Source organism: Miniopterus schreibersii (assembly GCF_964146895.1).
Source record: "Miniopterus schreibersii genome assembly, chromosome: 9".
NCBI classification, from domain to species: domain Eukaryota; kingdom Metazoa; phylum Chordata; class Mammalia; order Chiroptera; family Miniopteridae; genus Miniopterus; species Miniopterus schreibersii.
This window is the reverse complement of record NC_138118.1, coordinates 8,544,918-8,561,869: the sequence shown is the minus strand read 5'-3', so window position 1 is coordinate 8,561,869 and position 16,952 is coordinate 8,544,918. Positions and strand designations below refer to the sequence as shown.

Below are 16,952 nucleotides of genomic sequence, written 5' to 3'. Positions count from 1 at the left end.
CAGCAGAGCTCAGCCCCGAGGTCCCAGCCTCCCGCCTTCAAGAAGCTGCTTCCATCTTAAACGTCTGGGGCGAGCGGTCAGCCTGCTCTTTCATCATGGCATCTGTAAATATTTCAGAACATGTCTCTAAAAGAAAGGGGCTCTTTTCTAAAGCAGGCCCACCATACCATCATCACACTAAAAATAAACCATAACTTCCTAAGCACGTCAGTAAGCAATCGAATACCCACTCAGGGTCCGAAGTCCTGTGACTGACTCTTTTTGGGGGTTTTTATTGGTTAGTCTGAATCAGCATCCCAGCTGATTCACTTTTCATTCACTTATTCATTGTAAAGATCTCTGTGTAGACATCACTTCCTCCAAGCAGCCCCCCGGCCCCCAGATGCCAGGGTGCGTGTCCCTCGGCTGTTTTCCCACAGCTCCCATCCCATGAACACCCCTCTATAACCCTCGTGACCGGCTTGCACCCTGAGATAGGCTGTGAGCTCCCAGACGACGGGAAGGGTCGGTGGGCCTCAAAGCGATGTCCCGGTGCCCAGCACCCTGCCTGGTCAGTAGGATGCACCAACTCTCTCTGTGTTAATGATCGAGGAGGTAAACGAGCTCCCCAAAAAGAGCTAGAGTTCCCGTTCCTACGCCCACATGCAGTGTAAGGATTTACTTAGAGGCCTGTTTCCCTGGGGAGCAGAGACTTGACCTTGGTGGGTCCCCGGCGCCTGGCCCAGCACCTGGTGTGCGGTAGATGTTCATTGAGGGATTGCTAAATGCGTATCGCTTGGGTTTCTACCACGAGCTCTATCTGTGCGACTTGGGGTTCACAGGCTTTCCTCTCTGGGGCTCACTGTTCTCGCCTCTGTCATGAAGAGCCTGGATTCGTGATGACCGGGGTCCTTTTGGGTCTGCGTGGTTCTGAGTGGGGGCCCGGCCTCCTGGGGAGCTCCCATTTGCCATACGTTTGCTGCCCTCTGCTGGCAGGATTGGCTCAGCACCCCTTTGTCCCCGATTTTCCCGAGAGAACTACAGGCAGGCAGAGCAAGGTCCCGGTGGGTAGACTGGTCTGTAAACGCGACAGGGACATAAACCGCGTTGTCTTGCCTGGATCCCATTACATGAGGCCTGAGCCCAGACCAACAATCAAAGCCCTGGGAGCAGGGCCCAAGTGTCCGTATGTGTTGAAAGCCGTCTGCTGCCTCTGATGTGGGGCCACGTCGGAGCTGCCCGACCAAGCTGGTGCTCACGTGGGCAAACTGAGCCGACAGCTTAGAGGGACAGTTAAAATCTCCCCCGGGGAAAGAACAAATGAAGACTTTGACTTCCTCACACAAATGTCCCATAGCCTGTCTCACGCGTTTTCTTTCTAACGAGCCCGCCCCCCAACCACAGCAGCCTGCCACCCCCCGAGATCTGCAGACCTCTGCGGGAACACAGTCGCACAGCAGGTCCTCCAATAATGTCGTTTTGTTTGATGTCGTCTCTCAGGGTGGGGGCCAGAGGGACAGTGCCGCACAGGGGAAGTTGCAGGGGGTGTCAAGGGCCCCCAACGTGGGGTGCTGTAATCTCCACACCTTCGCCCGCAGCATCTCATCAGTGTTTCCAACCTTCCCCAGTCTGATGGGTGATGAACGGACTCGTTGCTTTCCTGTGTGTTCTTAGTTGTGACAGCTCGTATTTCTTCAATACGTCTCTGCTTTGCTTCTTCGTAGCCTTTGACCGTTTTTCTAATGAGTTTCTCTTCTTGGCTCTTTGGGTTTTGCTACTATTAACCCTTTATAGATGCGGCAAACTTTTCTTTTCTTTTTTCTGCCGTTTCACTATTTGCCCTCTAACTTTTCCGTGTGCCAGTGAGCACCTGCCCCCACAGCTTCTGCGTCTAACGGCCGCCTGGCCGGTTTGCTGGGAGGATTACATAAGCGAGTGTCTGTACACGCGTAGCCTGGCATCGTCGGCTCCCAATAAATGCCAACGATGTTCCACAACCAAACTTCCCTGAATGACGCTCAAAGACGCCCAGCCCCCGGCCGGGCCTGCCAGGCCTCAGTAAAGTCGCACCTCGAAACAAGGACAGAGAATGTTCCACTCAACAGAATACGCGGGGTGCTCATCGAAGGCGGTTTGGCTAGTGCCAACTCCTGATCTTGTGGGGTTTCCGTTTAAGTGTTTGCTAAAGTCGGACAGGATTCTAACATTAATGGAAAAGGTGTGACTTGGTCTAACTTGACACTCTTCCTTTGTCACGATCCCTCCGTCAGACGACCCCTGAGTACTGCAGCCTCCAGGAAGGCCTGCCCTACCTGGACATGGTGATCGCAGAGACCTTGAGGATGTACCCGCCGGCTTTCAGGTAGGCTCTCCGGCCCCCAGCCCCCCTGCACCCCAGGGCTCCTTCAGCATGCTGACTGGGGTCCTCACTTGTCCTCAGTCTGTCACCACCTGCGTTATCACCAACGCTGGACTCAAGCCCCTGGAGGCAAGGTCTGAGTCTTCAGTTTCTTTGTATCCCCCGGGGCACTAGACAGAATGCCTTCCACACAGGAACCGCAGCAATAAACATCTTAACGTGACCTTCCTCCCCAACCCACGCCAGTCCCTTTGGCCTCCTAGCTTTATTTATTTATTTTTAATCGTCACCCAAGAAGTGAGGATATTTTTTTCCATTGATTTTTTAGAGAGAATGGAAGGGAGGGAAGAGGGGGAAAGAGAGAAACATCGATGTGAGAGAGACACATCAATTGGTTGCCTCCAGGTACGTGCCTTTAACCAGAATTCGAACCTGCAACCCTCTGGTGTGCAGGCTGACTTCCTAACCACTGAGCAACACCAGCCGTGGCTGGCCTCCTAGCTTTAGATGGCTTCTGCCATTCCCCTGGCCCATTCATTCATTCATTCATTCAGTAACTGCTGAATGTATTGAGTGTCTGCTCTGTGCCAAGCACTAGGAAATCAGCCATATACAAAACAGATAAACACCCGTGCCCTCGGAGTTGACATTGCCAGGGGGCCACCCAAGGCCTGGTCCCCAACAACCCACACCTGTGCCATCCTGAGAGCTCCAAGCCAAGATTCACCGCACCTGGAGGTCTGACCCAGCCACGCCACGCTGCTCCTCGCTGCCCCCCTCCCCAGCACTTTCGGCTCTAACTATACTTCATGTTATAATTGGACACCTTTCAACCACTCTACAAAATTTCTCCAGTGTACCTCCAGCCGCGCTGACCTGTAGGTGCCTTGAGAGCAGGAATCAGGCCATCTGCTTCTTTCAAAGTCCCCTAAACGAGCATCTCATGGAGCCCAGGGTCTTCCCTCGGTCCCCAGACCCTTAGAGAATGAAACAGTGGCCAGATTTCAGGCTCTAGAAACAAAAGCCACACAAAGCACTTACTGTGTATCATAAACTCCTTCCACATTTCTGTGAGTTAATATACCACGTAAACCACGCGGATATACATTTTGCCATTTTAAAAGAAAAAAGTAGATGATTTGAAGGTATCTTAAAATTATATTCCAAAAACATCCCTAGGGAGTGTGATTGCAGATATTGTCCAATATGTTCAGACCCAAAGCAAATATAGAGAATTCCAGGGTATGAGTCAAATCATGTGATCCCCAAGCACATGCACAAGGTTTCCGTCCCCTGGCCTGGGACCAGTGGCAATGCCAGGCCCCCCTTGCTCTCTTGGCTCTGGGGTTAAGAGTGACTCTACGGGGCTTCCCTGATGTGTGGGGACCTGCAGAGCAAACTGTATCCAATCTTTGTTTTTTCGTGATTTATACCCAACATCCTTTCAAGGGAACTGTGGGCAGCTGCTGTACACATTAAAAGAAAATTCAAAATAAGACATTCAGGGACACAACAGAGCCAAGAGCGTCAAAAGGAGAGAAACCTTTACGGGGCCCCAAGGACAGCTGGTGACCCAGGTCAGGCCAGTCTGGGTGCCCAGGCTCCTGGCACAGAGGGAACCCAGCCGAGCTGAACAGTGTCTAATGGGAGGAAAGTGTATAAACTCATCAAAGACACATCATTTCCTGGATCTAAACACAATCACAAATCCACCACGAGACCTTGAACAGGTGACCTGTTGAGTGACCAAGTGAACAGGCTCATGGACACAAAACGCTGTGGCCAGTTCTCCGACTCTCCTGCTGGCCTCTAGCAGCCGCACCCTGTGAAAGGAAGTCGCCAAGGCGTCGCTCCAGGGAAGCAGCAGCCGCTGATCCCGCTCGAGGGCGGGACGGAAACAAGAGTATCTGGATGCATTTGTGAAAATTGCCTCATAAGGTCGAATGTGGTGCCAGTGCTCTGTAATGACAGCCTGGGTCTAGACCGGCAGGTTTCCACCTCTTCTCTCGCGACACACATAAACTAATTACTAAAATTCTGCGGCACACCAAAAACAACTTTTTTTGCTGATCTGATAAAAAAAAAATAGATATAATTTTGATTCACTTACACCAGGCGGCTATTGTTGTGCTGGCTGATGTCATTTTTTTATTTGGCAATCTAAGGGGAAATAGATCAGTGCCCCTGACTAAATAGTCAGGTATCGCATGTTTTAAACATTCTCGTGGGACCCCGGTTGAAAAATCACTGGTCTAGACAGAAAGTCAGGACAGTCTTGGCCTGGCCCTGAGTTTGCTAGTTTGCTGTGTGATCTTGGGTAAGTTCTGTACTGCTCTGAGCTTGTGTCCTGAGTACTCAGTGGGCACATGTGCTGCTCCATGGAGTGCAGTGACAATTAGTGGGACAGTCATGGGAAACGCATCACCCCTCTGAGCAGCCTGCCATGTATGGCCTGAGGTGAAGGGCAAGAGGCTCTGAGCTTCAGGTCGAAGGGGCAGCTCTTAGTCCTGCTCCGATCCCGGGCAAGCCATGACCCCCTGGGCCTCACCTTCCTCTACGCCTACTCCATTGGTATTTTCAATCGGATCAGCTCTCCTGGTTTTTGTTATCAAACAACAGAAATGAGACAAGCAAACCATCATTATTCTACCCAGACCAAGAGGCCAATTTGCTTTGGCCCAGGCATAGGATTTGGGGTGAATGTAAGGAGGGTGAGAATTTTATTAGTCTTTATTCTGTTCTATTTTTCTATTCTATTCCATTATTTTAGTTTATTCTATTCTATTCTTTTTTATTTTTTCTTTCATCTCAGAAAAAGCCTGCTAGCTTTTCCCAAGCATTGACACAACTTGACTGGCACCCCCATCTATAAAAATAACTCAGAAAGGCCCTTGTGAAAAACACAATTCTTACTGAGTAGGTATTTATGTGAGTCAAGATCTATGAGGTATAACTCAGAGGTTTTTCTGGCCTTCCAAACCACCAAATGAGCCAGACAGAAGGCCACCCATGTGCAAGGAGGGAAGGCACTGTCTTCTAGTTTTTAGGGCAGTCTGGCATCCAGGTCCAAGTTATTTCCATGAAAAAGGAGGGATGTTGGGGAGTGGCCTTGTTTGATCCTTTTAGAACTGAGGCTGCACTCATCAGAGCCCCCACCTTCCTGCTCTGACTTCGATGGTGTTTTGCTCCCAGCTGCAAGCACATGTTAATTGTATTAGTAACTAAGGATCTGAATGGGGCCCCACAGCCCTGCCCTTTCATGCTCCTGACTCTTATATTAAATGCTCATAATAGAGTGATGAATGCTGCAAGGAGCTGCAGTTGCTCTTAATTTCTTTTATAACTATAATTACTATAATAATTTTATCTCCTCTAAGATATTTAGGGAAGCCAGGTCCTACCACTTGAAGTAAAAGCCAGCATAAACTATTTTTAACTTTTAAAATAATTATTTATATTGCCAAAATAATATACTTTTTTTAAAAAAAACAAACCTAAGGAGCCAAAGAAAAAGTTGCCACCCCAGGCCCCCTGTCATCCCCCACCCCAGTTCCATCCCCTAGAGGAGACAGTGGTGGTAGTTTAGGAAGTCTTCCAGAAATTGTATGTTCATATACAAACATAGATAGTCTAGCCTTTAAAAAATAAAATATAGATGAATTATGCCATGGCCATTCAATAAAATCAATGACCAGAGGCTTCCTCTCTGATAGAACTTATCCATAGCAACATAGACGATGAATGGGAAACAGATTTTCAAATCCAAATTTCCTTTAGGTAAAGCAACGGGGTGGGTGAGGGCAATTAAGAGCCTGGACTACGGAGGGAGGGTGTGGCCAGGGGCCTTGTAAGCCCCCACCAGAAAGCAGCTCTTCGAAGGCACCTGTGGGCCCCCAACTCCAGGCATGACACGGGCTTCAGGCTGGACGGAGGAAAGAGGTCAAATGTGTTTTCACCAAGGACCAAGCAAAGAGCCTAGAGACTGCAGGGTACTCGGCAGGACAGGCTTAATGGGGTGGGGATGGGGATGGGGTGGGCCTGGGTCACCCCTGGAAAGGGCAGGGTCTCCTCTTCCCCTGTCCCCTAACCTCATTCCACACTTCAGACCCAGACTTCCTTTACTCCAGCATCCCCCCACCCTAGCTCTCCTCATTTCTACTATGCATCAAGGCGGGGGTGACCCGTGTGTCCCCACAGGTTCACGCGGGAGGCGGCGCAGGACTGCGAGGTGCTGGGGCAGCGCATCCCTGCAGGCACCGTGGTGGAGATGGCCGTGGGTGCCCTGCACCATGACCCAGAGCACTGGCCACACCCCGAGGTGTTTGACCCTGAGAGGTGAGCACTGCCCCATCGAACGGGCCCCTGAGGCATGTGAGTGTCGGGACTGGAGGTGGCTGGCTTCGGGGAGACACAGATTCGGTAAATGTCTAGTAATGTCCTCCCCAAAGATCAAACGCCAAGGCAATCATTCATTCACGAGGCATAATTTTCAAAGGAAATAACTACCGTTTTTAAAAGCCCCCAAAGGAATCCAGAGAGTTAGCATTTCGGCAGCACTGCAGGCAAGGAACGAGGCAATTTCAAATGAGTGTCTTCTGTTTGTTCCAGCCAGGACACAGGACACAGGATCATATTTGAGGTGGGCACGGGATAGTAACAAAACCTCATTTCCTTTTTAAAAATTGGAGCCTGCTCCAAAACAAGAGTACCAACCAAATTTCTCCAGGAATTCATGAGATGTAGCTATGCTAACATGGTAGACCTGGATCCCCTTCCTGTCCCGTGTGGATTTGGTCATTGTCAGGACTTCATTTCTAGGCTCCCGGACTCAGACTGTGCAGGCACATCCACACCCCCTCCTCAAAAGAATCCCCTCCTGGGCGACCCGGCAGGGGTGGGCTGGCCAGGCCACAGGGGGGTTCCACCTTCAGTGCTTCCAATTCCTAGGGAACGAAACCCTATCTCTACAACCGTCACAGGGAAACTGGGCTGTGGGACCTAGATAAATACTGTATCCTGCTGCACAGCAGCTCCTGGAAATACGGTAAAGATCAAGAACTATACACAGTGGCTGCTGGGCTTATAGCATCACCTTTGAAATAAAAACTGCATTAATATTAGGTTGAAAAAAGGTGGGTCCAGGGCACGTTGGGCCCAGAAAAGTGCGGAGGTAGTAAGAAGTAATCTGGCTTTCACTAATAGTGGCTGTCACTCAGCTTTACTGTCACTGAACACACATGGCACACGCTGCCGTTTGGTGGCAGATAGGCAATTCCTCCGAGGGAGGGCTTTCGGGGATTCAAATGCCACAGCCACCGGCGGTTCAGTTTCACTGCTTGAATGGGAAAGGCAGGTGCAGGCAAGGAAGGCAGCTGGCCTCCAGGCAGGTGAGGGCTAGGGCCCGGGGCTCTTCTAGGAAGTGGGTGATGGCTGGTGTCCCCTCTGGCTGATGGAGAGGTGGAGCCTAGGGTCCAGGTAAGGGCTGTGGTTTCTTAAAGATGCTTGTCTTTCTGGATCATAGTGAGCGAGCCTGCAGGCTCATTAACACCACGATGGATTGTAGGAAAGCGGGAGGCAACATTGACTTTCCAGGTGATTCTTAGTTTGGCAATGCGCTTGTAGGGCTGGGGGAGGGAGACGCAAGTTCATGGATTAGCAGCCACCAGCTCCAGAGCTTAGGGACGGGCCCAAGAGAAAAGAGGATTCTGTTGACTTTGGTGGAGGTTGGGCCTCCTTGGTAGGAGCGTCGCCTCTGATGTAGGGGACCCTCAGCCAGACCCAGTGCCTGAAAGAGGCCCCGGAATGAAGGCGGATGTCCTGGGCCAACCCTGACTGCTCTGCCCCACAGGTTCACGGCCGAGGCCCGGAGGTACCGGCGACCCTTCACCTACCTGCCATTTGGAGCGGGTCCCCGGAGCTGCCTCGGGGTGCGGCTGGGGCTGCTGGAGGTCAAGCTGACGCTGCTCCACCTCCTGCACAAGTTCCGGTTTGAAGCCTGCCCTGAGACTCAGGTGAGCCCCCTGCAGGCTCACCTGCTGCTCTAGGCTCAGGGGTTCTCACCCTGTTCTCTGCAGCGAATCTGGCCTATTGTTATTATTACTCCTCTCTGTACAGTAGGGTTGACCCTCAAGATGCTCTAGCTCTTCCCTCTTTGGCAAAGAGAACCCAGTAATCCTGCAAAGTAGGTTTTATTATTCCCATTTTTCAGATGAGGAGCTAAAATAAGATTCAGAGAGGTTAAGTAACTTGCCTGAGGTCACATAGTTGGACTGCAGGCTTCATAAGGACAGGGACCAAGTCTGTCATATTCATTGTTGGATGCTAAGGCACATGGCAGGTGCTCATTCATTCAATGACTGGTCAGAGAGAAGAAACTGGGGTTCGAATCAGATCTTGCTCACTGCCAAGCCCTCCCTCTGCTCCACATCCAGGCCCACCTCAGGGCTCCAGGAAGCCCTCCCTGACTTTGCTAGTCCCAACCGACCTCTCCTTTTTTTTGGAGTCCAGTGGTGTTTCAAGTTTGTCTAGACGTGCACTAATACAGTAGCTGCTAACCACATGTGGCTATTTAAATTTTAATAAGCAAATCAAATAAAAAAATCAGCCTCTCTTTTGCACTAACCACATTTCAAGCATTCAACATAATGCTCGTGGCTACTGTACAGGATAGCACAGGTCTTGGCCATCTTGTTTCCTGGGCATAAAACTGGTCTCCCATCCAAACTGTAATCCTCAAAGACATCTGAAAAGCCTGCTAAGGCCCCAGTCCTATGGCCTGGGGATTCTTCTTTCCTCAAAAGGGCTCATATTAGCCACTGGACCATCATTTTCCACATGGCTCTTAAGTATTTCTTGGGCTTTTCTTCCAAGACCCCAGCCCACCATTGCTCTGCCTTGTCAGTTAGACATAAGAGAGCTTTCTGAATGGCACTGAGGCCAGACCACAGCATGCCTGAGCAGGAAACAGCATGAGCTCCCCCCCCCAACCCCTCCCAGAGGGGGATGCTCAGTTTCTGGCTGGGCAGAGAGAGGGAGATGGAGAAATGAGAAGCTTTGAAGCTTTGCCGGCCACCTTCTAGTCATGTGACCTTGAACAAGTCGCTTGGCCTCTCTGAACCTTCGTTTCTTCATTTGCAAAGTGAGCCACTACCACTCCTTATGCAGGGTTCTTGGGAGAATAAATGGGAAACTAAGTGCCCTCCTCACCTGCAGGATGTTGTTAACACAGGGCAGGGGGAGGAGCACAAGTGCCGTCCTGGAGAGGCAGCTCTACTGGCTCCTCAGGGTCCTGCTGGGGAGGCTGCTTTGCTCTCTCTCAGCCCAGCTCCCTCAGCCCTCAGCTGAATTTCCACAACCCAGCTTCAGGCCAGGTTCCAAGGAAGTTTTCCTTTAGATGTGGTTAAGCAACAAAATATTTTAATCTCCTCTCTTTTAGGTACCACTGCAGCTAGAATCCAAATCTGCCCTGGGTCCAAAAAATGGTGTCTACATCAAGATTGTCTCCCGCTGACACAACCAGTTATAAGGGCACCGTTTATTCAAAGAAAACCCTTGTGGAAATTCAGATTTGGGAGGAAACATCACCTAAGTAATTGAAAGGGTGCCTGACATACAAGTATAAAGGAGGTTATTTACATAACATTTCCTAAATGTTTAATAATGTTAAAGCTGTTGTTTGTTACACTTGTCTTTGTCAATGGTGTTTGAACCACGGATCCACTTCTCTCCATAAGGAATTGCTGATAAATAAGCGAAACTGTAGTTTGGACAAAACGACTGAGAACTTGGGGTTTTGAAGGAAGTTCTGGCCTCAGGATGGAAGGAATCTACCGGGCAGGGGACAAAGGGATGCTCTGGTGAGCTGTCCTGATGGTACCAGCTCATATGCCTTTTCAGCTTTGCAGTGTTTGACTTAGACAATGACATTCGTCAGAAGCTCAACTTCAAAAGTGGTTCAAAAGCTTTATTATGCTTTGATATTTCTAGGTAGGGCAATACCGACTTAGTAAGTTTCAACACACAGCAAAGTGATAGAGGCTGAAGTGTACTTTAAGTTTCAAAATACAGAGGTGAATTTTAGTAAAAGTAATTATTATATTGCTGAGAAGTTCAAATTCAACAAAGAACTTGCAAAGTGAATCCCAGATCTGCCATCAGCAACTATGTGGTTGTGGCTGCTGATCTTTCCTCCTCCCTGTGCCTCAGTTTCCTCGTCTGGATAGCAAGGAAGCTGACCTAGATCAAAGACCCCTTCCTTTATCTGACCTCTAAGCAGCATTAAGGGGCTGGATGCCATACAGATAATAGGAATCTGTGAACATGGATGTGATACCCAGATGCTGATCCACCTCTGCAAAGTTCAGGCTGTTTCAGGTGAGCTGGCAGAACAGGTTGCTACATATCCATGCCTGGATTGCTTCCTCTGCTGTGAGGTCTTCCCCTCTCCAGCCCAGAGCACCCATGCTTCACCCAAAGGGCTCCCCTGGAAAGTCTCCAGAGAGAGGAAGGCAGCCTTGTTCCCTAGCACTGTCCCAGCCCTGGTTGCTGCCCTTCTCTAGGAGGTGCCACCAGCCCATCACAGCCCTGTCACACACCTGCTGCCCACCACCTGCTCATCTCTGGAACCCAGCCCCTTCGAGATGCCCAGCCTAAGGCTCAGACTCACTGGGAAAAGCTATCCATTCCCATTCCTAGTAACCCATCTACCTCCCCTGACTGCCCCACCTGTCTCCCCCAGTCCCTGACCTCCCATGGCCATCACAGAACCTCATCCTGCAGAAGGGCCCAGCTGTGCACCTGGCTTCCTACTTGAGGTGCACGTATGCACCTGGCACCCCCAGCCCATCAGCTCTGTTAGCTTCCCTCACCTTCTCCATCCAGGTGGTCACCATCTCCAGACAGAGCAGTGAGGCTTCCTAATGTGCTAGAATTGCTGGACTCCCAGCCCTTACACTGTTTCAACCCACATCCCCTAGCCCTGTTTAAATGCCACTGTTCACACCCAACACCAACATGGGGCGAAATGGCAGGAAGCAGTACTGACAAGGTCCTCCACAAAACCCTTCAGCTATATCTCAGCTGGGCCCTCAGGACAATTTCTTGACTATCACACACACACTTGTCATTTTGATTTTTTCCCATCACAATGCCCACCCCCTCCTGTCCACAGTAACAGCTCCCCCCAACCCCCACCCTACAACCTAGCCTCGTGGACCCCATTCCTGTTGAATTTCCAATCCAACTAGTTACTCTTCCTAACTTGATTTCTCAAAGGTCAGCAAATCCCTGGTGTCTTCAGTCTTCACAGCTCACTTGACTCTGTGGAGCATCTGATCTCCCATTCCAGGTTCCTCTTGCCATCCTTCCCACCAACATTCCCAAACAGACCATTCCTGCTTCCCACTCCTCAGCTCCCATCAGCCAGATGGTTAAAAAGCATGGGAGGGACTGAAGAAGCACCGAGAGCAGTAGGAAGGGTGGAGACATGGGCGGATTGGGGCTGAATCACGCAGACTTGGCTGCAGGCCCACACCCGCTGCCATGGGTAAACCCGGGAGGACATCTTGGTGGTGGGAGTTTCCCAGAGCGAGGGGTCCCAGCCCCACAGCAGCCCCCAGCCTAGGGCTCCAGGGCCCAGAAGAGAAGTCCTCCAACTTCGGGCCGTGAAAACTAGCGGGGACTGTCGCTGAGGGTCGAGGAGGGTGCGGGAGCCCCAGGCAGTGCCTCTTAAAGGGCCCGCGCAGGGCTCCCTCTGAGCCCCAGCGCTGGGCAGCAGCTTGAAAGGAACCTGGGACACTGGGGAGGAACTAACCTGCCTGAAGTCGGGGCGAGAGCTGGAGGGGCAGCTTCCTCCCAGGCAGAAGAGCTGGCAGAGGCCATTGCTCCTTTGGAGAGCCCTCCCCGCACACAGCCGGCAGGCAGGCGCCATGTTTGAATCGCCAGCACCTGACTCTCACCTTTGGCCCCGCCCCATGATTCCCGGAGGCCCCGCCCTCCCCACCTGCAGGCTCATCCAGGCCATTTCCAGGGGCTTTTCTGTGCAAGTGGCCTCTCCAGCCTCATGCTTACGACTTTCCTAAAATCTCTCAAACAAGCAGCAGCGGGCCCCATACGGCTTGATAAGTGACCCTAGGCCTGGCACTAGCGGCAGCTGCATTGGCTCATAGCTTGGCCTCTCCTGGGCATCTCCAAGCCCAGCACAAGGAGCAGCCAACTACGGTTTGCTGTGTAGCTCATGCTGGGTGGCCCTGGGCAAGGCATTGGCAGAGGCTGACTGTGCACCTCCCCAGAGGCCCCAGAGACAGTGCACCTGGTGCTCAGACTCGACCATGCTGGATTACAACCCTACCACATCCACGAGGGACACAAGGGGCGCATTTGGTGAACACCGAACCTCCACTGAAGTAAATCCTGCTCCACAGGGGTGTCTCCAGCACAGCAGCTCTTTGGCTGTACCTGCAGCTGGTCCTCACAGCCGATTGGCCTGGAGGTCAATTCCTCCCAGTGACGCCAACAGCAACCAAGACTCAACTACAACAGGTCAGTGCACACGGCCCACACGGGAGCACCTAGAAGGCCCAGCTCAGGAGATTGGGGAGGCTGAGCCACGGGACCCTACAGGACACCTACTACACAAAGCCACTCTACAAATTCCAGGAGACGTACCAGCTCTACCTAATACATAGAAACAAACACCTGGAAGCAGCCAAAATGCGGAGGCAAAGAAGTGTGTCACAAAGGAAAGAACAGAAGAAATCTCTAGGAGAGGAACTAAATGAAATAGATCCAAGCAAGCTAACAGATACAGAGTTCAGAATTTTGTTTATAAGGATGTTTAAGCAGACTATTAGGGAAATAACTGAGAAAATCGATAACATAATAAAGTACCAATTTGAAATGAAGGCCACAGGAACTGAAATGAATAATAATTTACAGGGAATCAACAGTAGAGTACAGGACACTGAGAATCAAATCAGCAATTTGGAACATGAGGAAACAAAAAACACCCAACCAGAAGAGCAGAAAGAAAAAAGAATCCAGAAATATAAAGATAGCATAAGGAGCCTCTGGGATAACTCCAAGAGACCCAACATTCGTATTATTGGGGTGCCAGAAGGAGAGAAAGGAGAGCAAGAAATTGACTTATTTGAAAAAGTAATTACAGAAAACTTCCCCTACTTGGGGAAAGAAATAGAATTACAAGTCAGGAAGCAGGGGGTCCCAAACAAGAGGAACCCAAAGAGGCCCACAGCAAGACACATCATAATTAAAATGCCAACGGTTAAAGACAAAGAGAGAATCTTAAAAACAGCAAGAGAAAAGCAGTTAGTTGCCTACAAGGGAGCACCCATAGGACTGTCAGCTGATTTCTCAACAGAAACTTTGCAGGCCAGTGAAAGAGAGTAGCAAGAAATATTCAAAGTGATGAAAAACATCGAACTACAACCAAGATTGCTCTACCCAGCAAAGCTATCATTTAGAACTGAAGGTCAGATAAAGAGCTTCTCAGATAAGGAAAAGCTAAAGGAGTTCATCACCACCAGACCAGCACTACTGGAAAAGCTGAAGGGTCTTCTTTAAGAAGCAGCTAATGAACAAAAGAATCTCACGAACTAAATAGAGCCAGAGACATTGATGCATGCAACAGGCGATCATATTTCAGAATAAAGAGGGAAGGGGGATAGAGGGTGGGAAGAGACTAACCAAAGAAGTTATATGCATATATGCATAGCCCATGGACACAGTCAATAACACGGTGAAGGCCTGGGGAGGGGGTGGGAGCAAAGTGGAGGGGGTCAATTGGGGGGAAAATGGACACCTGTAATACTCTCAACAATAAAGATAAATTTTTAAAAAATTAAAAATTTAAAAAAATAAAAAGCATGGGATCAGTATATCTACATTTAAGATTGAGCTGGCAGCCCAGGCCGGGTAGCTCAGTTGGTTAGAGCATCGTCCCAATACACCAACGCTGTAAGTTCCATCCCATCAGGGAGCATACAAGAATCAACCAATGAATGCATAAATAAGTAGAATAACCGATTCTTTTTTTCTCTCTCTCTCCCTTCCTCTCTCTCTCTAAAATCAATAGAGCCCGGCCGGGTGTGGCTCAGCTGTTGAGCGTCGACCTAGGATCCAGGCGATCGGGGTTCGATTCCTGGTCAGGGCACATGCCCGGGTTGTGGGCTCGATCAATGACTCTCATCATTGATGTTCCTCTCTCTCTCTCCCTCTCCTTTCCTCTCTCTGAAATCAATAAAGATATAGTTAAAAAAATAAAAAATAAATAAAATCAATAGATAATTTTTTCAAAAAAACAGCAGGCAAGCACCTGTTTAATGGTTCTCTGACACCCCTTGAGCCCCCCACCTACATGGTAGTAGGATCAGTGACCTAATTAAAAAGCAATGTAGTTTCAAGATTAGTCAGAATGTGGGGAAAATATCTGGGGGGCTCGGAAAATGATACCATACACAACTAGGTCCTGCTGGTGAACAAGGTGGCATTGTCATTGCATCATTTTTCTGGCCGTTTAACTCAGTTTTCTTCTGGCCTGATTAGCTGACCTGTGTAAAGTTCCAGATCACTCTCTACCCCTGCTCTAAGGATGGAAAAACAGCTTGGATCTGACAACTACAGGACAAACCAACTGAATTGGAGGCATTGTGCGGAGTGAACACATTGTATTAGGAAGGTGGGGAGAAGAAGGGTGCAGGTGAGGAGGCCTGCTACTGAGGACTAAACTCAGAGGCCAATGGGTACAGCAACTGGGAAGGGGCAGCCAGCCTCATAACATGGAGCAACCCTGCCAGCCCCTCTGCCCCTGGACCAGGGCCAGCTAGTACCTAGCAGAGACTCCATAACCCACTGTGTGTAGAGAACACACACAGGACACACCTGCCTCCTCCATGTCCACAACACAGTCTGTTCAACAGTGATTCTGGGCTTTGCGGGGCTTGGAACTTGTATGAGTTGACGGAAAGAAAAAAATACCAAGATGTAACTCTTGCAAATTTAACCAAAATGTATGATCATGTGGCCGTATAGCTGGGGCCCCTCCTAGGCATGTGGAAGGGACTTCAGTAAATGAGGGGCACTTAACCTTCAGCTTCATCAGCTTCATGACAAATCTCCATACAGCGCCCCCGAGGCCAGCAGCAGGGGCCCTGTTATATTCCAACATCCAGAAAAGTGCCTGTACCCAGCAGGAACTCAATGTATGATGTTGAAGAACAGGCTTCAGTCGTCAACCACTGGAGATAAATATTATTTTATTTCCATACTCTATTGTGACATTTGCAGCACAAGTATTCAAATCCCATAGACATAAAACCCATATTCAGAGAATGTCCAGTATGCTTAGGAGATGCTGGGATGAGCATTCACGAGCCAGGCCCATAACAAAGGGAAACCAGCAGGGACTCAATGACACCTCACAGTAGCCACTTGTCTGACAGCCTGATACATGGACAATTCCAATGCCAGAAGCATATGAGAAGCAGCAGAAGAGCTGCCTGGATTAGAACCAGAGCAACAGACACAATGACTGCAACTCCCTAAGCCACAAGGCAGGTTTTCCTGTACCATAGGTCACTGTATCATTCTGACAGAAAATAAAACAACATGCCGAGACCCTGAAAAAACAAATCACTAGAGATAGACAGAAATTATTAAGAATTAAAACCAATTTGTAAAATAGTATCTAGAAACTCTGTGCCTGGTGCCAATCAGTAGCAAAGTCAACAAAATGAGTAAAAAATAAAACTTAGCCTAGTAAAAACCAGTAACGGGCTCACCTACAATCACTACTGGTTAGCCCACATTAAGCTCAAAAGTGCCTTAAAACAGAAAACTACCATCACTGAGAGATTAAGAACGTAACTTCATTGAGAAGTCAATGTTAAACAGTTCATTAAAAGCTTCGTTATAAAAAACAAAAAACAAAAACTTTCCCAAATAGCTGTTTCAAGGAAGACACATGAAATACATGAAATGCATCCTCCTGTGCTCACTGCCGGATACCAAACAAGGATGCCAGAGAGAGCAGGGTGGAGGTCCCAGCCAGGGGCTTGCTGGAGGTGTACTGGATGACGTACTCTGGGTAGACTTGGTGCTTCTCAAAGATCACGAAGATAGAAGGGTCGGACATGCTGTTCACACAGCTGTCATAGAAGACACTGCCCTGGTCCTCCTTAGCTGGGGGGCGGACAAAGGTGGCACTGCCTCGGGTGAACTCGCCCACCAGCACCCGCGCCAGGAACATCGTGTAGAGCTTCGAGTCGGATTTGCAGTAGTGGTGGGAATACGCGGCATCTCGGGCAAAGTAGCTCCCTGCAAGGACATACACAGACTTAGTTGAGCACCAGGAGAGCTGCAGGTAGGGGTGTGGGTGAGGTGGGGGAGAGGCTGCAGCATCCTGCCAACAAGGCAATGCTGATGGCCCCTGTTCCTCCGTCACCACATCTCCCTCCATTCTCCCTCTTTCTCCAGCTTTCCCTCGTGAAGGGCATCAGGGGACACACCAAACCGCATAAGGTTGGTGTGGAAAGTGACCAAGATCTCATACATGGAACCACTCTACAAACACCGGCAGCCCAGTGCAAAGAATTATGAA

General features: G+C 49.7%; 2 protein-coding genes across 2 annotated transcripts in view; one reads left to right on the top strand and one right to left on the bottom strand.

The window, feature by feature from the left end:
• The window catches only part of TBXAS1 (thromboxane A synthase 1), a 127,374-nt gene extending 117,266 nt beyond the window's left edge, over positions 1-10,108 (top strand). The window contains exons 10-13 of the mRNA XM_081148131.1: positions 2,250-2,341; positions 6,536-6,673; positions 8,187-8,349; positions 9,774-10,108. Of these exons, the coding sequence (XP_081004257.1) occupies positions 2,250-2,341; positions 6,536-6,673; positions 8,187-8,349; positions 9,774-9,848 (468 nt within the window). The 3' untranslated portion in view covers positions 9,849-10,108. The remainder of the gene's footprint in view (positions 1-2,249; positions 2,342-6,535; positions 6,674-8,186; positions 8,350-9,773) is intronic.
• A 5,481-nt stretch (positions 10,109-15,589) lies between these two features.
• The window catches only part of PARP12 (poly(ADP-ribose) polymerase family member 12), a 38,630-nt gene continuing 37,267 nt past the window's right edge, over positions 15,590-16,952 (bottom strand). The window contains exon 12 of the mRNA XM_081146663.1: positions 15,590-16,669. Within this exon, the coding sequence (XP_081002789.1) occupies positions 16,347-16,669 (323 nt within the window). The 3' untranslated portion in view covers positions 15,590-16,346. The remainder of the gene's footprint in view (positions 16,670-16,952) is intronic.